At 34.6% G+C, this 26,344-nt stretch overlaps 1 protein-coding gene across 3 annotated transcripts in view; it reads left to right on the top strand.

The window, feature by feature from the left end:
* Positions 1 to 26,344, top strand: part of PLCZ1 (phospholipase C zeta 1) — a 53,201-nt gene that overhangs the window by 2,615 nt on the left and 24,242 nt on the right. For 2 of the 3 annotated variants that reach the window (XM_058442743.1, XM_058442742.1), the window contains exons 4-6: positions 12,061 to 12,292; positions 16,271 to 16,472; positions 22,874 to 23,018. In XM_058442743.1, coding sequence (XP_058298726.1) covers positions 12,061 to 12,292; positions 16,271 to 16,472; positions 22,874 to 23,018 — 579 coding nt within the window. Of the gene's footprint in view, positions 1 to 4,298; positions 4,582 to 12,060; positions 12,293 to 16,270; positions 16,473 to 22,873; positions 23,019 to 26,344 lie in introns of all 3 variants that reach the window. The other variant, XM_058442744.1, reaches the window with a different exon arrangement.

Below are 26,344 nucleotides of genomic sequence, written 5' to 3'. Positions count from 1 at the left end.
GGAGACTTAATCAGTAATCAAAAACTGCCCAACGAAGAAAAGGCCAGCACCAAATGACTTCACAGGTGAATTCTACCAAAGATGTAAAGAAGAATTAATACCAATCCTTCTGAAATGCTTCTAAAAAATAGAGGAGGGAACACTTCCAGTTTAATTTTATAAGGTCAACATCATCTGGATACCAAAGCTGAACAAAGACACCGCAAGAAAACAAAACTTTAGGCCAGTATTCCTGATGAACATAGATGCAAAATTCCCCAACAAAATAATAGCAAGGAGATATACCTAATGCTAAATGACGAGTTAATGGGTGCAGCACACCAACATGGCACATGGATACATATGTAACAAACCTGCACATTGTGCACATGTACCCTAAAACTTAAAGTATAATAAAAAAAATAGCAAATCAAATTTATAGCACTTTAAAAGGATCATATTCCATGACCAAATAATATGTGTCCCTGGCATGCAAGGAGGGCTCAACATACAGAAATCAATCAATGTGATACACCACATTAACAGAATGGAGATAAAAATCACATGATTACCTCAAAAATATAGAAAAAGCATTTGACAAAATTTAACTCCCTTTCATGATCACTCTCAATAAATTAAGTATAAAAGGAACTTAACACAGTAAAGTCCATATATGAAAAGCCTACAGCTAATATCATATAAAATAAACTGAAAAGATTTTTTTCTAAGATCTGGGAAAAGGCGAGGATGCCCACTCTCACCACTTCTGTTCAAGATGGTACTGGAAATCCTAGCCAAAGCAATTAGTCAAGAAATGAAAATAAAAGGCAATTAAATTAAAAAGGCAGAAGCAAAATGATCTCTATTCACTGATGGCATGATCTTACGCGTAGAAACTTCTGAAGATTTTGTCAGCAAACTACCAGAAGGCCGGGTGTGGTGGCTCATGCCTGTAATCACAGCACTTTGGGAGGCTGAGGCGGGTGGATCACCTGAGGTCAAGAGTTCGAGGCCAGCCTGGCCAATGTGTTGAAACCCTGTCTCTACTAAAAATACAAAAATTAGCCAGACGTGGTAGTGCATGCCTGTAATTCCAGCTACTCAGGAGGCTGAGGCACGAGGATTGCTTGAACCTGGGAGGCAGAGGTTGCAGTGAGCTGAGATTGTGCCACTGCACTTCAGCCTGGGCAACAGAGCGAGAGTCCTCAAAACAAAAGCAACAACAACAACAAAAACAAAAGCAACAACAACAACAAAAACAAAAACAACTACTAGAACTATTAAATTCAGTAAAGTTGCAAGATACAAAATTACTATCTAAAAATTTGTTGCATTTCTATTCATTAACTATGTACTATCCAAAAAGAAATCAAGAAAACATTTTCATTTACATTAGCATTAAAAAATATATAATGCTTAGGAATAAATTTAACCAAAGAAGTGAAAAACTGGCACACCAAAACTGTAAACCACTGATGAAATAAACTTTAAAAGTTACAAATAAGCAGAAAAACATCCCATGTTAATATATCCATACTACCCAAGGTGATCTATAGATTCAATGTAATCCCTACTAAAATCCCAATGGCATTTTTGTTTTCTTTTTACAGAAACAGAAGAAACAATCCTAAAATTCATATTGGAATCAAAAAAGACCCTGAATAACCAAAACCAATCTTAAAAAAGAAATATAAAGGTGGAGGCATCACAATTTTTGGTTTCCAAATATATTTAAAATACTGTAGTAATTGAGGCAGTATGGTAGGCATAAAAACAAATATGTAGACCAATGGAACAGAATAGAAAGCCCAGAAATAAACCCCTTCATATATAGTCAACTGATCTTCTACAAAGGTACTAAAATACATAATGGGGAAAGGATAGTCTCTCCAATAAATGGCACTGGGAAAACTGGATATTCGCATGTAAAAAATGAAATTGGACTCTAACCTTATCGCATATGCAAAAATCAACTCAAAATCCATTAAAGATTTAAACTTAAGACCTGAAACGATGAAACTCATAGAAGAAAATAGGAAAAAAGCATTTTGACATTGGGCTTGGCAAGAATTTCTTAGATATGATTCCAAAGGGATAGAAACAAAGACAGGTAACAAAAACTTGTCTAAAAATAGAAAAGTGGGATTACATAAAACAAAGTGGCTATTGCACAGCAAAGGAAATAATCAACAAAAATGTAAAGCCAATTTACAGAATAAAAGAAAATATTTGCAAGCCACATGTCTGATAAGGGATAGTATCCAAAATTGAATCCCACAACTCAATAGAATGGAAACCCCAAGTAACCTGATTAGAAAATGTGCAAAGGGATTGTATAGACATTTCCCTAAAGAAGCTATACAAATGGCCAACAGGTGTATAAATAAGTGCTCAACATCACTAATCATCAGGGAAATGCAAATCAAATCACATGAGCTATCACCTCATACCTGTTAGAATGATTATTATAAAAAAGTACAACAGAAAAATGTTGGCAGGAATGTGGAGAAAAGGGAACTCTTGTATACTATTGGTGTGAATGCAAACTGGTACAACCATGTGGAAAACAATATGGAGGTTCCACAAAAATTAAAAATAGAACTGCCATATAATCCAGCAATCCCATTTCTGGATATATACCCAAAGGAATTGAAATCAAGAGAGATTTGTACTCCCATATATATTGCAGCAATTTTACAATAGCCAAGATATGCAAGCAATCTAACTGTCCATTATGAATGAATAAAGAAAATATAGTATGTACGTACAATGAAATATTACTCATCCTGAAAAAATAAAGAATATCTTGTTATTTGTGACAACATGGGTAAAACTAGAGGACATTATATTAAGGGAAATAAGCCAGACACAGAAGGACAAATAGTGCATGACACCACTTATGTGAGGAATCTAAAACAGTCAAACTTATAGAAGGAGAGAGTTGAATGATAGTTACCAGGGCTGGGGGAGGGGAAAACAAGGAAGTGTTAGTCAAAGGGTATAGTTTGTGTTATACAGCACAAATTAGTCCCAGCGAGCTACTGAACAGCATAGTACCCGTGATAAATAACACTGTGTTGCATATTTAAAAGTGTAAGAGGGTAGATCTTAGATTGAGTATTCTTATCACACACAAAAGTAATAAAGAGGGTCCAGGTGCGGTGGCTCACGCGTGTAATTCCAGCACTTTCTGAAGCTGAGGTGGGCAGATTGCCTGAGCTCACGAGTTTGAGACCAGTCTGTACAACATGGTGAAACCTCGTCTCTACAAAAAATACAAAAAATTAGCTGGGCCTGGTGGTGTGTGCCTGTGGGCCCAGCTAATTGGGAGGCTGAGGTGGAAGGATCCTTCGAGCTCAGGAGATAGAGGCTGCAGTGAGCTGTGATGGCACCGCTGTACTCTAGCCTGGGTGACAAAGAGAGACCCTGTGGGGAAAAAATAATACAGAGGAGAGAAGGAAACTTTTGGAAGGAATGGATATGTTTATGGCATAGATTGTGTTGATAAAATCATGGCTGTATACTTATCTCCAAACTCATTAAGTTGTATACATTAAATATATATAGCTTTCTTTATGTCAACTATACCTCAATAAATTGATTTAAAAAATCAAGAAGGAATACGTAATCTGAAAACACATGTTATTTCACTTATTCCCCAAAAGAAAATCATCCAAAAATTATCTTTGTTTGAAGAACTGGTAGGAGGGAAACCTGGCTCAATTCTGTCACTAGATGACAGAAGGAAATATCATTAACAAGATTAGGAAAAGCCGTTTTAGCTGAGATTTGTACTAGGAAGATGACAAATTTCTTGGAGAATCAGGCAAGAAAGCTAGACTGGCCAATCCAGATCATTAGGAACCTTAAAATCCTGCGTATGATTTTGTTTTTTGAAAGTGAGTACTCAGATAACACAATCTGTGTTGAAGTTGTTATTGGTTACACAAACTGGGAAAGGTCTGACATTTTACCCTCCTTGCAAACTAACAAATTAGCCTGATGTAGCTCCATGGAAGCTGGTGGAAGCAGGCTTGTAGGTCAAAAAAAAAAAAAAAAAGACAGCTTATTACTCACAGAAATGACAGTTGTCAGAGTATTAGCATTTTGATGTTATTTCCCCAAGCCCCAGTTTTTAAAGTGTGGTACGAAGAGGAACAAGTGACACACACTGAGTTGCGTTACAGAATAGGTACCTTAAGCTTAAGGAACCCGGGCCTTTTATGGTGGGCAGTAAGCCTACCTGATCTTTGCCCTGTAGGCTGTCATCATTATTACAGGGAACAGTAAAAAAAACTGCTTTTTTTTTCCTCTGGAAGGAGACACTACCTTTACCAAAGCTGTTCGCTATACAAATGTCCTTGAAAATCTAGTATGGAAGAAAAGCAATCAATACCTCTCCTCAGAAAACACATAGAAACACAGGAGACCTATGGAGAATTGTCTTCCAACAACCACTTCTCTCAATGAGATTTAGTCCTCAAGTTCACAAACCACAAAGAGGAGGTTAAAAAAGAAAAGCTGTGCTTCTCAGGAGACCCCAGTGAAAACCAAAGTTGCAGAACTGTTTCTCCGAATCCAAGCAGTGCATGTGGCCATAAGGTATCAAAATTTTAATCAATTCATGGCTAATACCACATTCAAAGAACACAAGTTTTTATGAACATCTTTACATGTAGGATTTTTCCTCCGGCAGTATCTTCCAAAGGGAGAAAAGCTATTGCTTCTCGATTTAATAAAATTTACATTAAATACAAAATAAAAATAGTAATATATTGAAATCTGTATCAGATGTGAAATGTTGTAAATATTATTCAGTGATTATCAAGTTTCTTTATGTTATCTTCAGGGCAGAGATATCTGAAGTGAAATTTAATAAAATACATGCCATATTTAAAAGCATTACATAGAATGCTTAACCATTATAAAAGTACAGAAATGGCTCACTAATTGAAATATATGATTATGGACATGAGCAGGCCTGAAGATCTATTGTTTAGCAAAGCGTTTTTGGAGTGGCTATAAATATAATATTAATTATAAAAATTAGAGAGGCAGAGTTTGCTAAGAATACTTCAAAAAACCTTCCTAAAATAACTGTAAGTACTTTAGAAGCATAAATTACATATAAACAAAGCTGATAATCATGATAAACTATTCTTATCTATTAACATAATTCTAGAACCACTAATTTAAAACTTTGTCACCTTAGGCTAAATTGCCATGTATGCATTAAAATGTTGATTAAGTAGAATCCTTAGGGAAGGTGTATTGGTTAACTGTATTTTATGGATAGTTGAAGATTAAGCTTCTTACGCATTCAACTCACTTGCTTCAACTCTTGTTGCTAATTTTTTCTCACTTTATGGATGCACCTTTTCCCAGAGTAAATAAAATGAGTCCTAATAAATCTTTCGTGACCAAAATCTTCTAGTCTCTCAGAGCACTAGAGATTCTTGGCTCTAAGACATCCTAGCTGTTTACTACTTGGCAAGTTAAAAATCTCTCTGAGCAAATTTCGTAATCCGTAGAATGGGACTACTAACATAGCTATCTCACATGATTGTTGTGGATATTAAATAAGATATTATGTATGAATATACCTAGTACCAGGCATGACACAAAATAGGTGCACAATAAATATATGTAGACGCTGCATCAGTTAAGTATACACAATTGAATTACATTTATTCATTTTCTAAGTAGCTGACATAAATTCTGACGTGAGTTTATTTTCTTACAAGGTGACATTTTATTATAAATTTGAGTAAAGAAAATATAACTTTATGATCTTGGCAATATATTCTGAACTTCTTTCTACAAGATTAATTATTGATTCATGGCTTAAGCAGCAATTCTCTAAGATTTTTTTAATCCCTTTACTAAAAATAGTCTATTGCTTTTATCATGCAATAGTCTTTATAGCATTTAAAATATTTTATAGGAAATACGTGTTATTTCAATACATAGTATGAGTGTTGGATTACACTTTTGATTGTTGGTTGAGTAAGAAATAGTATCCTTTGTAATTTCAGGATTTTTTAAATTGGATTTGCCCTGAGTCTTCAAATTCTCTAAGGAATTAATAGGCACTATTAAATCTATAGTATGTGCTGACACTCTGTAGGAAACTGTGAATTGTAAAAAATGAATAAAGTGTTATCTCTCTTTTAAGGGCAGAAAAAGGAATGCAGAAATTACTGTTTTATAAGTAGCTTATAATATATCTCATGGATAATACTAACAGGGAATCTGAGAAGAGACTCTATTTAATTTGGGCTTTTATAGAAGATGCCATGATGGAAGTGGCATTCTTTCTGGACCTTAAATAAGAAGCAATATGTATGGAGTACATGGAGAATAAAAAGTAATCAAATATGACTGGAGTACAGGATGCATGAAAAGAAGTGGTAAGAAAGAGTTGCAAATGACAGTTATAGCCAGATAATGGAAACCTTGAATGGTAGACCATGGAAATTATATTTCCTTTTGTAGGCAAGGGGTACTCACTGAAATTTCTTGAGTAAAGAAATATTACATATTTTAGGATAAATAACATGGCACTAGTTAGAATGGATTGGAAGCTAGTATTCAGAGAGAGAGAAATTGTTTCTCTACTGATTCTGCCCTACAAATCTGCTACCTGGAATCAACTCAGTCACTTACATTCTGCTTGGTTCCACCTCAAGTTTATGGCTTCTTACCTTAGTTGGTCCTCCACAATGTAAACTTTTAAAAAGTCTCATCTAAAAAATAAATAGCACCATATCCTCTTCTAATGTTACATTCTCTGTTTTAACAGATAAACCAAAAGAATCCTTTACATTTCTTTCTCCACTTGTTCAATGATCCATTGCAATCCGTTTTGCTTTCATACCTATCTCAAAAATCTTTTTAGGTCATAAATGCTAAATCCACTGGTTAGCCTTTCTGTGCATTTCACTTATCCCTCTTTATAAAAAATTTCTTTGTTCTGACTTCTATGACATCATTCTCTCCCAATTTTCTCTTAAAATCTGTGACCAATCCTTCTCCTTCTGTCCTGTGACCATTCCTTCTACTCCCCTCTTAAAGTTGAGCTCTTTATATCCTTTATTTTTACATTACAAACTTTTTCTGAGCTATCTTATTGACTCTTAATGGCTACTTCTTAAATAGGAACAAGTTCCAAATTTTCTATCCTGAACGTCGAAGACATGTAAATGGCACCATTTGTTCATCATCTGCCATAATGTAGACACTGATTAGGTTTTGCACTCATTTTATTAAAAACATATAAGGAAGTTATGGTTAGCTTCTTTTTACACATAAGGATATTGAGCGTAAGAATGTTGATATAATTTCTTCGTATCTCACATAACAGTAGAAACTCATGTTTGGGTCTGTCTGACTCCAAAGTTATTGTACTTTCTTCTATAGCGTATTGTTTTCCTCTATCCCGAACCCACAACCATTTGCCTACTGGCTTTCTCTGCTTAGATGTCATCTCAGATGTACTTCAAATTTAATATGTTTAAAGTGAAACTCATCTTTCCCTCTTAAACTGTCTTTCCTCCTTTATTTCTTTGCTTGGTGATCTCAGCACTGTTCTCTCAGTTATCTAAGCAGAAATTGAAGAGGTTGTCAGACTCTTCTTCTGACCCTATCTTTTTAGGCCCATAAACTTGCTACACCATGTCAATTGCTCTTGAACTACTTACTACTTATTGTGGTCCTCAGACCGGAAATGAAGCTGATTGCCTTTCAACAAGTCCCAAGGTGACTCATATGTACATCAAAGTTGTAAAAACCCTACAGATTGGTTTGTTTTAAATCCCAACATCTACCTTCTACACTGCTGCCAGAGTAATCTTTCTAGAACAAAAATCTATGTGATTTCTCTCTTAAAACTAATCAATAACTCTTTATTCTTTCCAAAGAAGTCTAAGTTTCTCATTGTGGCTTCCGAGGACCCCTGGGATTCAGCTGTGCCTCCTGCCTTATCTGCTCCCGCAGCTTCACCTGCATTCTCTCTAATTACACTCTTCTGTTTTGTACTTTGTACCTTCATTTGCTCTGATCTTAACAGCTGGAATTAGCCCCTTTCCTCCCTAATTTCAGGCAAATATCTTCCTTCTCATCTCTGAAGATTCAGCTCCAGGAACACTTTTTCTATAAAGATTATCCTTTGACCCTCCAAGAAGAATTGTCCAACTTTCCTTATTGTGTCTATTATCTATAAAATTTATTTTATTTTTAAAATTAAAAAAAATTAGCGACAAGGTCTTGCTCTGTCACCCAGGCCAGAGTACAGTGGTGTGATTATAGCTCACTCTAGCCCTGGACTCCTGGGCTCAAGGGATCCTCCTGCCTCAGCCTCCAGAGTAGCTGGGGCTATAGGCATGCACCAATGCACCTGGATAATTGTTTTTTTTTTTTTTTTTTTTTTTACGTTTAGAGACAGGGTCTCACTATGTTGCCCAGGGTGGTCTTGAACTCTTGGCCTCAAGTGCTCCTCCCACCTTGACTTCCCAAAGTCAGGGAAGGATTGCAGGTGTGAGCCATTGTGCTCAGCTATAAAGATTACATTTTGGCACCTGTACACTTCCATGCCTACTTTCTTTTTCTAGACTATCTGCTTCCAGAGGGCACTGACAATATGTTACTTTTGCATCCTTCTTACCCAGTATAGTATCTGACTCATATATTTGGTAAGGAGAAAAGGGAAGAAGAAAAGGAAAAAGACAAAATTGTCAAACAATTTAAACTAGTGTCAGAGTTTGGGGAAAAAGAAAGTGGCAAGTCATATCATTTCCTGTAATATAATTTGAATTTATTTAGGCTTTATTTTTAGTGTAATTTTAGATACAACTAACTTTAAAATGCTGTATCTTACATTAAAAGTAAATTCTGTTTTGATAAATCAGCTTTCTCATCACATTTATTTTAAATAACATTTCATATTTTTACTAGCAAACTGAGCATTGGAAATGGAAAATGGTGACAACATGGAAAGACTTCATTCTGTTTTCTGAAAGTGTACACTCAGAATGACAACCAATAGAATTATTTTGTATTCTTTTTTCCTTGTTTATTCAATCATTCATTTAAACATATAGTAATTAAGCTCCTACTCTAGGTAGGTCCAGTAGTAGGCATTGGGAATAAAAGGAATAAAATATCTACCTTCATGATGTTCACAGTCTTGACGTATATGGTGTATTTCTAAATATACAAGACATTGAATGAATTGTTTGGGAAAGTGCTTTTTGTAATGCTTTGCAAAGAATAACCACTTAAGGAACATTTTTTAAACAGGAGAAAAATGATTTTATTACTCTTATTTTATGTTGTACATTTAATGATTAATATGAAACTTTTTAAAGGTGGTAGTGAACCCTGAGGTGGGGCCTGAGATTTTGCATATCTTCTGGAATATGCATTTTTAAATCTCTTTTCCTATCCTCCTTAAGTCTAGGGAGATACTTAACTTCTTTATCTAATTATTGTCTAAATGCACTTATTTCATCAGATTCATAAAACTGTTTGGGTGGTAGGCCACATTCTGAATATCTTCAGTCAGGCACTTTTTTAAGTCTGAGGATACAAGAAACAAATGACAAACTCGCTGTCTGAGGCAATTCTAGAATGAATATAGAAAAAGGCTGTCATTCCAATCTAATAAGGCCTGTAAGAGAAGAAAGTGGAGTCTTCTAAGAACCCAGAGAAGGGATATTTAATGCAACCTGGGGAGGAGACACAGAGGACCTAGGAAGATTTCTGGAGTGGGTGACACTTTTTCAAGGATTGGTAGAAATTGGTAATTTAAACAGAAAGGATATTCCAGAAAGAAAAACAAACAAACAAAAAAAACAACAAAAAAACACATCTGTACCATAGCGAGAGATGGTTTGGTACCTGTGCTGCAACTAATTCAGAGCACCTGAAGTGTGAGGTGCAAGGAGGAAAAAGAAATCATCCATGACATTTTTAGATGGCTTTGGATACTATGCAATACAGCTGGGGTTTTGTCTTGAAGACAAAGGAGGTGCAGTGAGAACTTTAAGAGGGAGTTGAGATGGTCAGATTTGCATTTTACAGAATTTATTTCTGCATATATACTGTTAATCTGTGTAATGGTATACTGACTTTTTTTCTTCCAACTGCTCCTCTGGGTGGTCTTAGAGTTAGTTGAAAATCCTGGTCTACCTGTGTGGCTGGGGACAATTTACCTAAGATTTTTGCGCTTCAATTTTCTCTTATAGGGGAGTCTAGTACGTTGGCAGTCTGAGCTGCTATCACGTGCCTCAGCACTCAAATTGCGCCTTCTTATTGCTTTTCTTCTCCCTGCTTCCCTTGATCGTGATTCTACCATGTCCTGTTTTTCTTCCCCATTGTTACTTGCTCCTTGTTGCTTTCCTTTTCCATTCTCTTTCTACTAAAATTAGATCTTCCCCTCTTCAGTGATATGACTCTCACTATTTTGTGTGGTTTTCATTTTTCTATAATTTGATTAACATTTGACTTTCAATTCTTCTTTGATTTTGATCAATTATAGTGATTCCTGGGATTTGTGAAATTTTGTTTGGACTTATATCTCCAATTCTTTTTAGTATAGGATGGCGACTTTGACCTTTTAGAAGAACATGAGACAAAACAAATTATCAGAGAACATTTCAGATGACCAAGCTTATACTCTGTTTGAAAGTAATAAAACTTTCATTATTCAGTGAATAATGTGTATTTTACTTTATGCTGCTGTTCAGTAGAACCATAATTTTTATTTATATAATTTTCTATAACCAAAATTTTCAGGAATTACAGGCACATTTTAAATTTTTATTGACTTGCTTAAGATTTTATGACAAATAAGGAGTGGGATAAGGCTAAAATGAAATTAATTCTATAACATCCACTTCCATGGACCTCAAAATCAAGAATTTAAAAACAGTAACTTGAAGCATGTTATTTAAGTAAGGTAATGAACAATATGCATGAATTACTTTAAGATTATATAATTTTAAGGTGCTATCATTGTTTAATAAGCTCTGGAGACCCAGCATCTGATTTGACAACCACAGATCCCACCATGACACAACACCCCTTCAACACATGCTTCTTGCATTCAAGCTGTTTACAATGTACCAAGAGAGTTAAGATGTTATAAAAAAGCATTTTTTAAAAAATTAAATCTCCCTCTTAGCTGAAATTCCTATTTCCCAGTTTTTTTGTTTGTTAGTGATACTATAGTTCTACTAGTTTTTCTAATTCTCCCTGAGCCCAGTCATTCCTGAATTATTTCTTTCATTTGTCTAAAATTTCATTGTGTCAAATCCTTCTGAATTCTCCCTTCATCATTTCACTGAGGTCTGTTCTTTAGTGTCTATTCACCACCTCCCACTTGAATTTCATCCTATCTGCTCTCTTACCTGCAGTTCTCTATCTCTTCCAATTGGAAATGCACAACTAATCAAACCAGTCTTCTATTTCTGGTATTCGTTTTCCTATTCAGAAATTCCCAGTCATCCTGGTACTTTTAATAACTTGCCTTTTCTCATAAAGTTCAAATATGACCTTTTGAATCCACTCTTTCTTATTGGAACTCATCTTGTTTGTACCTGCCCCAAATCCTTCAATGATTACTCAGACTCCACTTCCTCAAGGTATTGCATAACTACTACAGCTTCTGCAGTTTACATTGATCTTGAATGCTGTCTGAATATGTCTGACTCACTCTGACATATATGGTCCAGGCTGCACACCAGTGGCATGAGATTACACACTGCCTGGTATGGTTTTAAGAAGGTATTGAAGTAAAGTGGAATACAAAAATGAAATGTGAAATTGAAAGACGACCTGGAATCCTCATTTTCTCCCACACTCCTTTCTTTATCCCTATAACCACTGGGTTTCAAGAGTTAACTAACCCTTTTCCAATTTTGACATCACTCCATGCAGCTTTATATATTTTATCTTCAATAAGAATCCAATGTAAGTTTCATCTTCAAGTATAAATTACTACATATTACATAAATACTCTAATATTCATTTTATGTATTTTTTATACTCACAATGTGAGCCCACCAGTCATTTTTTTAGTAGGACAACGACAGGCTGAAACAAGGAAGAATCACCATAGAAGAATTTAGAGCAATTTATCGAACTATCACGCACAGAGAAGAAATTATTGAGATTTTCAACACATATTCTGAAAACCGGAAAATTCTTTTAGAAAATAATCTGATTCAATTTCTGACACAAGAACAATATGTAGCTGAGATGAGTAAAGTTATTGCTTTTGAGATCATTCAGAAATATGAGCCTATTGAAGAAGGTATGTTTGCATTTCAAACTTTTATCAGAATATTTATATGTGAAGAATTTTTTTTCAAAAATTATTTTAAAGCAAAGTATTTTTATGAATTATGGTTATCAAATTACAGTTTTTAGATGGGTCAAATATCTTTGGGAAAATATATTTTATAGAATTGATACCTTTTAGAATGCTATAGTATGCAACCATGACATCCTTTGCTATACATTGTTCAGCTCCTTTCTTTTAACTGCTTCCATGTCTCAAGTGTTCAGAAATGAGCTTGGAGGTGAAAGTAAGACAACAATTCTATTACATGTACCCTATTAGAAGAAAGTATCTTGAGCTCATGAATAAGATAAAACCCCAGTTATAGGTGGTCTTCCATTTTAATGCATTGTATTATTGAAAATATGTATGAAAATTAAATGTGCTAAATGAAAAAAAATTCTAAGAAGAAAATATTATAAACTGATGAATTTTACTTTGTTTATAAATATAATTATCTACAACATTTCATAAATATATATACTTTTCGCTTGTTCTTCAATTTTGAACACATAGTGATTTGGTTTAAATTAAATGACCATTTAGGCTAACGATCTGTCATAGAATTTGTGATCTTTGTTCCATCTTTCAATGGGTAAAAACACTTCACAGTTTTTCATTTATGTTCATTTTGAAATAAAATCACAAACACATAATACAATAAAATAATCATATATGGTACCAAACCATTGTTAAAGCACAATGTTTGACCTTACAGAAACTGATAGAATAGCTCAAAATATTCACCTAGGAGGGGCGTATGAAAGTTCTAGTTTTGCCTCTTTAAGTTGGTTTAGGCTACCAATGTTTAACACATGATAATGTAGGTTCTAACAAAACCAAACTTATTTCTGCATTGGATCATACATTGATAATTTATTCAAATATTTATCTGTAGTAACCAAGTATGGTTTTGGGGGCTGAAGATATAGTGAAGAACAAGGCAATTAGGTCTTGAATTCCTGATGGGTTGGAGGAAAGCTGACAGTAAATAATGAAGCATGTAAAAGGATAACTTAAGAGAGTGCTATGTGATATGGAAATGTAGAGCAGGAGAGTAAATGACCTGGGAGGCCTAGTTCAGGTTGGGTGTTCAGAAGAACCCTCTCTGAGAGTGTGAGATTTGAGCTGAGACTTAAATGGCAAGAACGGACAAGTTATATGGCAAAATGGGAGAAGTATCTAAGGTCCAAGAAAGGGAAGCATTAAATCTGAGTTGAAAAACTGAAGGAACAGGAGGACTGTGTGGTTAGAACTTTGAGAATGAGGGGGAGATGAGTTTGGAGAGACTGGCAGAGATCAAACCATATAGGTTCTTATAGGCCACAATAAAGGTTTTGGCTTCATGACTCAGTGCCATGCAAAGATTTTGGAGGGTTCTCAACATTGTCATGGTGTCATTGAGTTCAGTGTTAGTGACAATTTGGTCTCAGCACCATTAAGTTTTTGCCGGTTTGCAGCAAGGTAAAGAGCTTGTGCCAGAATACTAAGCGACTATATCACTAAGCAGAACTGATGAGTTCAGTTGACTTTTTTTTTTTTTTTTTTTTTTTTTATAGCAAGACTTTCTCTAAGGAAGTAGTGAATTGATTTAATTTCTGGCTCAAGCTCTTTATGTCATTGCCAACTGGAAACAACCAGTTTACAGATGAGCACTTTAAGTAGCACTGATCTAGAGAATATTAGCAAAAAAATTACTTTGGCACTGTAAACTTCAGGTGGTAAATTAAAAGATACAAAGGAGATATTGGGATGGTGGCAGTGACACTTTGGAATTGTGTTTGCATTTTAACTACAATATTATACTGTTCATCCATTTCCTCTTTTGAGCCTTCACCTGCCTCAAATACTCTCCAACACAGCCAAGACTTTGCATTTCATTTACATGATTATTGATCACTTTGGTGTCTTATTAAGGCCAATTTGAATTATGATCTTATAGTTCCAAATGCTGCCAAGTTCCTCAGCCTCATCCCTCATTGGTATGTGACATGTACCACATGAGGTTTTTAAAAATCCATGTGATCAATCCTCATTTCAAACTGGTAGTTTTTAAGTGAACAAAATGAGTTTATTTTCTATTCCATTACCGAAGATATTTATTTAATTATTCAATAGTTCAAAAGGGTAAGCCAATTACTGCTAATTAAACAGGGAAAAATAATAAATGTATGCAAGTCATTACTGTTACAATGAATGATTAATTTGCTCCATACACTTCTATCTTCCTAAATTTATATGGCTTTGAAATAGAGGGTTTGTATACCTATAAAAATTTTATTTATTTTCTTCTAGCTTTTATTTTTTAAACCAAAATAGTAATAGCAGTTTGAATGCTGTCTTCTTCATTTTTACGATGTCATAAACATTTACTGACATCACTATGTTTTTATGATACATTATTCTTAATGGCTGCTTAGTATTGTATCATATTTTGAGCTTTAATTTGTTTATTCCCCCGCACTTATCTTGTTTTTATAAATAAGGCTAATGTGAGCATTCTTGTACATCACTGTCTGAGTCTCTACTTCTGTAGGATAAATTCCTGGTCATAAAATTCTCTGCCAAAGATCACACTCTAATCAAGTAAATGCTCATGTCACCTTTTCTTTTTGGCTAAAATGAACTATCAATAGCAATAATAGCAACTAAAAATTATAGAGTAAATATATAAGGGTAGATCCTATTATTACCCCCATTCCACAGATAAGGAGAGGTTAGCTAATATGCTCAAGGTCATATAACAAGTTAAATGGATATGAGTCCAGGCTGTCTGTTTCCAGAGCCACTCTTCTGCTTGACTGATATTTTGGTACATATTACAGGGAGTAAAAAAGTTCAGAGAGTAACTACTAAAAATGATCACATGCAAATGACCCAGCAATTCCATTCCTAGGCATGCACCACACAGAAATGTGTATATATTTGCACCAAAAGACATTTACTGGTTATTTTTGGCAGCACAATTTGTAACAGCCCCAAACAGGAAATTATCTAAATGCCTATCAGTGATAGAATGAATAAATAAATTCTGGCATAGTCATACAATGGAATACTATAAAGTAATGGGAATGAGCAATGTATAACTACATGCAACTACAAGAATAAATCTTTGAAATATAATGTTGAGTGAAAGAAACCAGGTACAAAAATACATACTGTCTGAGTCAATTCATGTAAAGCACAACAACCAAAGAAAACTAAATCTATGCTTTTCGAAGTCAGATCAGTGGATATACTTGGGTGTGGTGAGTGACGGGGAAGTTAGTCGGAGGCAGGCTTCTGGAACACTGCAATGCTTTGTTCCTCAACCTGTGTGCCAGTTATCCAGATGTGTAGCTTGTGGAAGTTCATTGATCTATAATATATGTACTTTTCTTTTGGGTATTTTCAAAACATAAAAAAGAGATAATTAAATAATATATTCTTTTTTTTTTTTTTTTTTTTTTTGAGACAGAGTCTCCCTCTTTTACCCAGGCCAGAGTGCGGTGGTGCTATCTTGGCTCACTGCAAACTCCACCTCCCAGGTTCACGCCATTCTCCTGCCTCAGCCTCCCGAGTAGCTGGGACTACAGGCGCTGGCCACCATGCCCGGCTAATTTTTTGTGTTTTTAGTAGAGACGGCGTTTCACCGTGTTAGCCAGGATGGTCTTGATCTCCTGACCTTGTGATCCACCCGCCTCGGCCTCCCAAAGTGCTGGGATTACAGGCGTGAGCCACCACACCCAGCCAAATAATATATTCTTTACTTGAATGTTAATATGGAAGAACTGAAGGTTTTACTACAAAAATTTGTTTCCAAACAACATAAATATAGTATTAATATTAATTCTAAAGGAATATTTTAGAAATATGCTCTACTACTGAGTAAATTTACAAGTGAGATGTAATTTTTTATCTTGCTAATGGTATTTTTGCATCCTTTTAACTTATTTTATTTTATTTTTTTAGTTAGGAAAGCACACCAAATGTCATTTGAAGGTTTTACAAGATACATGGATTCACGTGAATGTCTGCTGTTTAAAAATGAATGTACAAAAGTTTATCAAGATATGACTCATCCATTAAATGATTATTTTATTTCATCTTCACATAACACGTATTTGGTATCTGATCAATTAGTGGGACCAAGTGACCTTTGGGGATATGTAAGGTATTTATTTTATTTTTAAATCTATTACATTTAAAAATACTTGAAAGTTCCTGGCAGTGTCTACCTCAGTAGGCAAGAGTGCACAATAAAAAGAAGACTCTCTGTGTTATCCAAACTCATAGGGAATAGGAATTTTTATTTGTACATATCTTGAAGAACCAACATTTGGATGAAGTGGCAACGTAATTTATTGTATGCATTAGTATCATATGCTTTCCTTCTAATCCCACCTGTTAACCTCTTCTCCGTGATTATGGCCCTTCCGAAGTTTGCTGAATAACCTAGACACTTCTCAAAGGAAAGCATATGAAGAAAACTCTTATTTAGCTAGTCAGAAGATCCTAGATTTTAATAAGTATGGTTAAAATTAATTCTAAGACATCAGGACACATACTATAACTAAAGCCAACACATAAATACAGTATATTGTATAAATTTGCATTTATGGATAGTGATTTTTATAGACTTGCATGTTAAATAGTTTACATAGATTAAAAATAATCCACGTTGCATTGCTGATTTTATACCTAACAGTGTACCTGTCATACTGTTAATACCAGACTTCAGTTTAGTCAGTCAGCTCAGATACAGCGCTGAACAAGATTTTCAAAGCTGCTATATTTATCTGTGTACAAGCAGATAGAAAGATAATAACCAGGTAAAAAAATGTTTTCAAGGGTTAATGAATCATACAGGGAAGATGAACTAAGGTAATGTGATAGAAAGTGACTGTGGGGTGGAGGGTGTTACTTAGGGTAAAGTTGTCAGAAAAGTCTTCTCAAGAGGTGAAATGAAATAGTTGTGGCATGAGTGATGATACAGGAAGCCTTAGAAAGATCTAGTAGGAAGGTCATGTTAAACAGAGTAAGTGCTTGGCATGTTTAAATGAGAGAAAAATGGCAAATGTGGCTGGAAACAAGTCAATGGTGAATGAAGGGAGGTGAGTTTGAGGAGGTAGGCAGAATCAGTTAATGAGGATCTTGTAGAGCATGGAGAGGAGAATAGATTTTATTCCAGCTGCACTGAGAAGGATTTTCCTTAAGATAGTGTCATAATTTGATTTATTCAGTAATGTGGAGGAATGACTGATGGGGCCACAGTGGAGGTAGAAGATGATTTGGGAAGATGATGTAGCAGTGCAGGTGATATAGCTGGTGGTGAACTCATGAGGCAGCAGCTGAGATGACAAGTGGTTGAATTTGAGATGTAGATGCTTCTCAACTTACAATGTGGTTACATCCACAATTGTATCAATACTTGAAAATATCTTAAGTTGAAAATGCATTTAGTTCATCTAACCTACCAAACATTATAGCTTAACCTAGCTTACTTTAACACACTTACACTAGCTTACAGTGGGGCTAAATCATATCCTCGCTCCCAAAGCACCCCCCAAAACTGGCAACACAGGACACTGTAGAGTTTTGGTTGTTTACCCTTGTGATCATGTGGCTGAGTGGGATCTGTAGCTCACTGCTGCTGCTCAACATCTTGCGACAGAGTATCTCATACAGCATATTGCTAGCTTGGGAAATGACCAATATTCAAAATTCGAAATGTGATTTCCACTGAATGCATATTTTCTTTGCACTGTCATAATGTTGAAAAATTGTAAGTTGAACCATCCTATGTTGGGGACCATGTAATTTTAGGAGACATAGCGAACATGACTTACCAGGTGATTTGAAGAGAGATATGAGGGAAAGAGAGGAATCAAGATTTTCATTCCAATAACCAAATTACAGTGATACTGTTGGCTGAGACGTTGAAGCCCAAGAGAGAAGCCCATTGAAGGGTTTGAGGCAACATGCAAGGGTTCTGTGGTTTCCATGTTAAGTTTGAGATACCAATTAGTTACCAAATGGCTAGATCAGATAGTCAGTTGGGTATATTTATGTGGAATTGAGAAGTTATCAGACTGGAAAAAGAGAACTGGAAGTCATCGGTATATATGGGATATTTAAAACCAAATGATTAGATAGTATTACTTAAGGTAAAACCATCAATAGAAAAGATATCTTCTAATTCCAAGATAATATCAAACATACAAGTAAATATTGCTGCTTCTCTAATTTCAAATCTAAGTAATGACATAAATTCACAAATTTTGAAATGTATTCATTTAGAATTCTGTAAAGATAGCCCAATTTATAGCTATAATTTCATTATAGGAATTTCCGTTCATTTTTTGTTATTTTAATTTTTTAAGAGAGAAAATATAAATATTAAAGCAGTTATATTTAGATATATATATAATTACTTTTACGTTACAAGAAAAAGTTTCACCCAACCGCAAATTTACATTTAAATTTAATTGTACTTTTCTGTTTCTTTATCCACCTTTGGAAGATACATGCTTAGTATGAAAGTCTTTCAAAATATTTTTCCTTATGACTAGTGGCATAATATCATGTTTAAATATCAATGTTTAAGTTTCTAGCATTCATATTTCTTCCCTTTCCCTCATCTGTTAATTTTGTGACAGATATAACCATTGTGTATCTCAATTTCCTCATATTTACAAAAGGAAAAAGAATATTACTGTTGTATAGCATTCAGTATCTTAATGTACCAAAAGATTCTTAAATTTATTTTTATTACCAGTTAAAATTCAACTTCAAATAGAAAAAATAACATTACACAGTCTAAAGAAGTTACAACAAAAATTATAATATTTTATACCTTGATAGTTTATAGGAAGTATTTGAAGGAAATTTAAAGATAAATAGATGAAATAAAGTTAAGAGTGGAAATTTCATACCACAAAGTTCTGTACAAATTCTAGAATGCGTGGAGAATATGTCACCTATAAGTTTTCTAAGCAGCCAAAGTCAAGAGAGAAACAGGATTAATTACAAAGTTTACAATGATCATAAAAAACAGTAGTGAATGAGAGAGAAATTTTCTCTATTTGTTTCCAAAAAGGAGGCTCAAAGTGAAATAGTGGAGTGTCCTCAACATCACTGTTAGAGAAGATAAAACTTTCTTTTATGTGCCTCCACATGTAAGTGGTTGACATGACATTGCACAATCACTGAAAACATTTTGCTGGAGACCAAACCATGTAGTCTGAATATGCAGTTTTGTAAAGGTTGATTTGATCCATCGATAAAATTAAAACTATCTAGAGAAGTAGCAAGAGCCAATATTATTTATGAAAAGTTTTCTTTCACAATATGGTTCTTGGTGGTTTCTTCCCTCCACCACCCAAGTAAAAAGCTCAAGACTGTTCTCTGGCAGCACTCCAGAGATCTCATACTCTATGTTGATAAAATAGGCAAGACAATTTACTGTCATAATCAAATACGAGTCAGGAAAGCAAACATTCTTCCACAGAAATTAAGAAACTTTACAAATAAACATTGTTTCTTCTCCAACTTTAAATACATAAATAAATCCATAAGCCAAGAAATATATTCATTTGCAATTCTGCAAATGTAGCCGAATTTAGAACTTCTGCCTTATTTGCCCAGAGAGTATGCATGGGCCACACAAGATTTCTCTATGAATATTCTCGGCCCATTTCTCCAATACAAAGACAATTAGTTAAGAAGACTCTGAAGTTTTACATTATAATGCATTGCCACATGCCTAAAGAAAGCACTGTGCACTTAAACAAACAAACAAAAGCCAAAGCAAATTACCCAAATGTGGTAGCATGTGTCTGTAGTCCCAGCTAGTTGTGAGGCTGAAGTGGGATGATGACTTGTGCCTAGGACCAGGCTGCACTTTAGTATGGGTGACAGAAAGAGACCCCATCTTAAAAACAACAACAAAAAAACAAAAACAGACACAAAAACAAAAAACAAAGCAAAATTAAAAAACCCCATCCTGGCTAATACAGTGAAACCCTGTTTCTACTAAAATTACACAAATTAGCCGGGCGTGGTGGCGAGCGCCTGTAGTTCCAGCTACTTAGGAGGCTGAGGCAGGAGAATGGCATGAGCTGAGATTGTGCCACTGCACCCCAGTCTGGGCGACAGAGCGAGACTCTGTCTCTAAAAAAAAAAAAAACCCAAACACCCCAAAAGAATTTATTAAGAATTTAATTTTTCTTAATAAAAATTTGGCTTGGTTAGTGAAGCCTCCAAGATAGATGAGATTCACCAATTCTCTTTCTCTCAAATGCCTTACTTCCTCATCAGAGTTCTTCCTTCTTGTATCTCTATTATTCCCAAGGGTATACAAGGTTTTTTTCTGTCTCTCTCTCTCTCCCTCCTTCCCTCCCTCCCTCTCATACTTTAGGCAGTCCTGAATTCATTACATTGACTTAGTGTCATAATTGTTTTATCTGTTCTCAGCTATCTCTTACCTAAGTACTTCTTGGGTCATCTCCCCAGAAAGGGACTAAATAAGATCTCCAAAGAAGAACTAAATCTAAAAGGTTCATTTTCTCATATGGCCCATTTGGTGCTCTGTGCTTCTGTTTGGAAAAACTACTAATTTTATATAAGTACTTGGTGCTGGGATGACAGGAGGTTCTCCAGGTTGTCATGACTTATGGCAGGGTTTCGCAAACTTTGCATTTTTTGAGTCAGATAATTCTTTGTTGTTGGGGTCTGTCCTGTGCATTGCAGAATGTTTAGCAGCATTGTCACCGTTACCTGCTAGATGCCAGTTACAAACCTCTCCCTATCTCCAGTTGTGGCACCGAAAATGTCTCCAGACATTGCCAGATCCCTCCTGTGAGGCAAAATCATCCCAGTGGAAAACCAGTAGCCTGTAGACATGGGGTAATTTAATGTACTTATTGGTTTTCTATGGAAAAATATCTCTATGTATGACAAGGGAGCTTTTTTAACCTCTTTCCTAGTATGTATCGATTCTAATCCTGGTGTTTCAAGTCAGCTCTCAGATTCAGTTTTGTCTCTTCCAAGATCGCACTTTAGAAGATCACATTTTTCTGCCTTCCACTTTTCTTCTTACATCTCTAGTTCCCATTTTTTCTAATATAAACATAATAAATATTTACTAACAGTCAGTTTATGTCAAACATGTTTTATGGCCTGAAATTTCAATCCCTGCTGTTGTAGAACCAGCACTAACTATTGCCTCATGTTAGTGTTGCTGACCCTGTCTGTGGTTGGCACATATTAGCTCCATGTCAGGCCCGGTTCATAGATAATAGGAACAACTATACAATTCTTTGTATGTGTCTGTGAAATAATTTAAAGAATTATCTTAATGCTACCACTATATTTGCATGAATCAATAAAACTATCTACACATAAATCAATAAATTTGAGTGAACACTTGGTAGTTTGGGGCAAATGACCTATTTCATGATGGCATACAATGGCCTACTCTGGGCTGGGTATGAAGATTTTGAGACATCCCTATTTGCTTATGTTCATTATTATAAAGTCAGTGAAAAATCTGAATGCAATCGGCTTCCACTGACACAGAGTAAATAAAAGCATATGTGCTAATAAAGCATCCTGTCACTGCTCTCTTGTAGTATGAACACTGAAAATTAATTTAAACCCAGTGGGTACAACTCATTTAATGAATCTAAGATAGAATTTATGTTTAAATCAAGAAACTGATTTTTATTTTTTAGGTAGAAAAATCAGACCCAGTTTTAGATATCAGCAGAAGTAGAAATATATTTTCCTCAGTTTTGATAAAGCTGTGAACTTGTATTCTGAGGCAAGCAGGTCATACTTTTCTCCTAGTGAAATTACGAGTCGAATAGACATAGATGAGCAGGTATCTAGGCTTCCTTTGCATACACCTTGATTTTCTCTAGTGCTTACTTGGATTAAAATTAGAGATGGCCTTATGTTAAATGGTTAGAGGAAGAAGGATTATTTGCTGATTCACCAGGCCCTCTAGCTTCCATACTGTCTAGCCAACACTGTTTCCAGAGAGCAAGTATTGTCATGCTTTGCCTTTTCTTTATCCTTCCCTTTCTACCATATACCCCATTCCCCAAAGCGTGACATGAGGAAATAATTAGATAAGATTTTATTAATATGATTTACTGTTCTGAGAGGGCTTTGAACATTGTCACTTTTCAATGGTATGACACTGAACAGTAAATGCCACCATAAGTAAAATTATATGGGTTGGGAGTAGGGATGTTTCAGAGCTACAACTATGGAGCAGGTATCTTCATTGCTTACTGAAAACCCAGGCTTGTATGGAGAGCACACAAGAGTAAAACATTTGACTAGAGAGAAAGACACAGTATTGTACTACACAGATGGTGTGTGTCTTCCTTTTTAATGCAAATTTCTAGAGACTCAAAACTTGTCCCAAAGACAAGTTTTTATAGAGTTTTATGGACTCATTTATGCATTTATTATAAAATCACAAATGGTCTTTGGCATATTTTAATACTTTGGTATATATTTTTAATGGTCCAGGAGTAACATTTTATTTTGCTGAAATTTTGCTAGTGCCCTTGTGAAAGGATGCCGTTGTTTGGAGATTGACTGCTGGGATGGAGCACAAAATGAACCTGTTGTATATCATGGCTACACACTCACAAGCAAACTTCTGTTTAAAACTGTTATCCAAGCTATACACAAGTATGCATTCATGGTATGTACATATCTTTGTTCAACTGTAGCTATTTAAACAGAAGCAATTCTAATTTACTTGCTTCAAAATCCTATAATGCTTAGCCTTACTTTAGATGATATTTCAAATTGTGGGTTATGATCCATTAGTAGGCAGTGAAATCCATGTTGTATATAGCTAAAGGTAGATTTATCAAAGTTAGTTTCAGGTGGTAAGGTACATAGTGTTTCATGGAACTTTTTGTCTACTTGTGTGTGTGTGTATTGTTTCACAATGTAAAATATATTTATTATTGTGGACGATGGCCAGGAGAGTTTGAGAAATACTAGTCTAGGTAATAGTAGATATTTTACCAATATTCAACTCTTTTACTTTCAAGACAAAATAAAATGTGTCAACAATGCATCATTTAAAGTGTTGACATTTTAATGACTATAATGACAGCTATTGATATAGTAAGAAATGTTCAGAAGTTTACTTTGGATTCAAAAATGTTTAATTTAGTACAGATTCAAAGATATAGTTATTCCTAGAATTTGAGCTCAGTTTATGAATCCTACTCTATAAATTGAGCAGGTTTTTGCAATCCCTCAATGTTAGAGTTCTAAATAACACTGGTTTCATTTATAAACGTGAGTAATTTTGCACCTTCAGACATTTTAAGTCGTTTTTGTAAACTTAACACCTTGATTTCTTAAGTACTTCAATTATAGTACAATTTTAGTACAATCAAAATGACTACAATCAAAAAGAATTCTTACTACGTACTAAAACTGTGTAATGTGTACCTAATACATTAAATTTACAAATGTAATAAACTTGAAGTTCTCCTATGTCAATACATTACATAATCTGTCAACATAAACTTAAAATCACAAATTTATATAAATTTATCTACTATATATTAAAATGGAGTACAAAATAAATATTTCAAAGATACAAATATCATGTATGAACAATTTCTATCTTAATATAAAAACATTGAGAGTATGGCACTGATTCTCCTAAACATGTAGTTTCTATTATTTCTCAATTTATTTATTTCTACTCCAGTCTCTTTCTTGAACTCACACCAATGTACACAACTGCCTGTTTGACATTACCACTTGGATATGAATAGGCATATTTAACTTAACATGTTTAAAATTGAGCTACCTGATATTTCTCTACTCCTGCTCTCGCCATGCTCTTCCCCATCTCATCAATGACAACTTTCATATGCTCTAGCCAAGACCTTTTTGCCAACTGTAACCTTCTTCTCCTTCTCTCAATCCCCTCAATCAATTCTTCAGTAAATCATATTGGCTTTACTTTTAAAATGTATCCTGAATTTAACTATCTCTGCCCATTCTTACTGTCACTGTCATAGTCAACCAACATCACCTCTCATTTAAATGATCCCACTGCCCTCTTCTCTGATATTCTTGCTTCTTTTCTTATTCCCCTGCCATCTCATCTCAACATATCAGCCACAGTGATTTTTGGGCACTCAGACTATGTCATTCCCCTTCTCAAAGCCTTCGGCCTCGCTCAAAATAAAAGCTAAAATTTGTACAATGACTCACAAGGCCATAAGTGGTCAGTTTTTCATTACCTCTTTTAACTCTCCTGCTACTCCATCCCTGTTCACTTGGCCATTCTGGCCTCCTTAGTCTTTTTCAGACACGTCTCAAGGCCTTTGTACTTGCTATTCCCCCTTTATATGAAATACTCTTCCCAAATATTTGTATGGCTAACTCCCTCACCTAATTCAGAGTGGAAAAATGAGTTAAAAAAAAATAGCGACAGTCTTAAAATGCAAAGGCCTTGCAAGGATGAAAAGCCTACAACAGCTTCTAAGATTCCAAAAAGCAAGAAATGGGCAACTAGATAAGAAAAAGAGACAAAATGCAATACTTTCTATTATTTCCAATAGGAAGAAAAGAAGCAACATTATGTTTATTTGCAGATGACATAATCTTGTCTGTGAAAAAGCCCAACGATTCCGTACAAAAAACCCTGTTAGAACTCATAAATGAATTCAGTAAAGTTGCAGAACACAAAATCAACATATTTAAATCAGTAGTATTTTTATATGCAAATAGTGACCTAACTGAAAGAAATTAAGAAAATAATCTCATTTACAATAGTATAAAAATGACATATCTAGTAATAAATTTAACCAAGGAGGTGAAAGATCTGTGCACTGAAAACTATAAAACATGGATGAAAGAAATTGGAGACACAAATAAATGAAAAGATATCCTATGCTCCTGAATCAGAAGATATAAAATAATATTGTTAAAATGTTCACAATATCTAAAGCAATACACAGGGTTTTTTTCCCTTGGGGTGTGGTATTGTTATGTTGTCGAGACTGGTGTCAAAATCCCGGCCTGAGAAGATCCTCTCACCTTGGCCTCCCAAAGTGCTGGGATTACAGGTGTGAGCAACTATACTAGGCTACAATATACAGATTTAATGCAATTATTATCAAAATTCCAATGGCATTATTCATAGAAATAGAAAAAAAAAGTCCTAAAATTTGTAAATAAGTATAAAAGACTTCAAATAGCCAAAATAATTCTGAGAAATGAAAACAAAGTTGGAGGCATTACACTTTCTGATTTAAAATTATATTACAAAGCTATAGTAATCAATACAGCATGGTCCTGTGCAGAAAAACAGACATATAGACCAGTGGAACAGAGTAGAGAGCCTAGAGATCAACCTAAGCATATATGGTCAACCTAATTTTTGTCAAGGAGACCAAGAAGACAAAATGGTAAAGGATAGTATCTTCAATAAATGTTACTGAAAAAACTGAATTTCAACATGCTAAAGAATGAAATTAGATCTTTATCTTACACCATACGCAACAAATTGAGTTAAAATGGATAAAAAACTTACATATAGTACTAGAAGCTATGAAAACCCTAGAAGGGAACATAGGGGAAAAGCTCCTAGACACTGACTTTGGCAATTTTTTTTTGCTATTATATCAAAAGCTCAGACCACAAAAGCAAAAATAAATAACTGGAACTACATCAAACTAATAAGCTTTTGCACAGCAAAGGAAACAATCAACCAATAAAATAAAAGGGCAGCCTATGAATTGGGAAAAAATATTTGCAAACCGTGTATCTGATAAGGGAGTAATATCCAAAATTTATAAAGACCTCATACAACTTATTAGTGGAAAAAAAACTTGATTAAAAACCTGAATAGGCATTTCTCCGAAGAAGACATAAAAATTGCCAACAACTATATGAAAAGGTACTCAACATTATTAGTCACCAGGGAAATGCAAATCAAAACCACTATGAGATACCACCTCACAGTCTTCCCATGTTAGAAGGTCTCATCAA

This window comes from Hylobates moloch, unplaced genomic scaffold, assembly GCF_009828535.3.
Source record: "Hylobates moloch isolate HMO894 unplaced genomic scaffold, HMol_V3 SCAFFOLD_8, whole genome shotgun sequence".
In the NCBI taxonomy this organism is placed as follows: domain Eukaryota; kingdom Metazoa; phylum Chordata; class Mammalia; order Primates; family Hylobatidae; genus Hylobates; species Hylobates moloch.
This window is presented reverse-complemented; position numbering and strand designations above follow the sequence as displayed.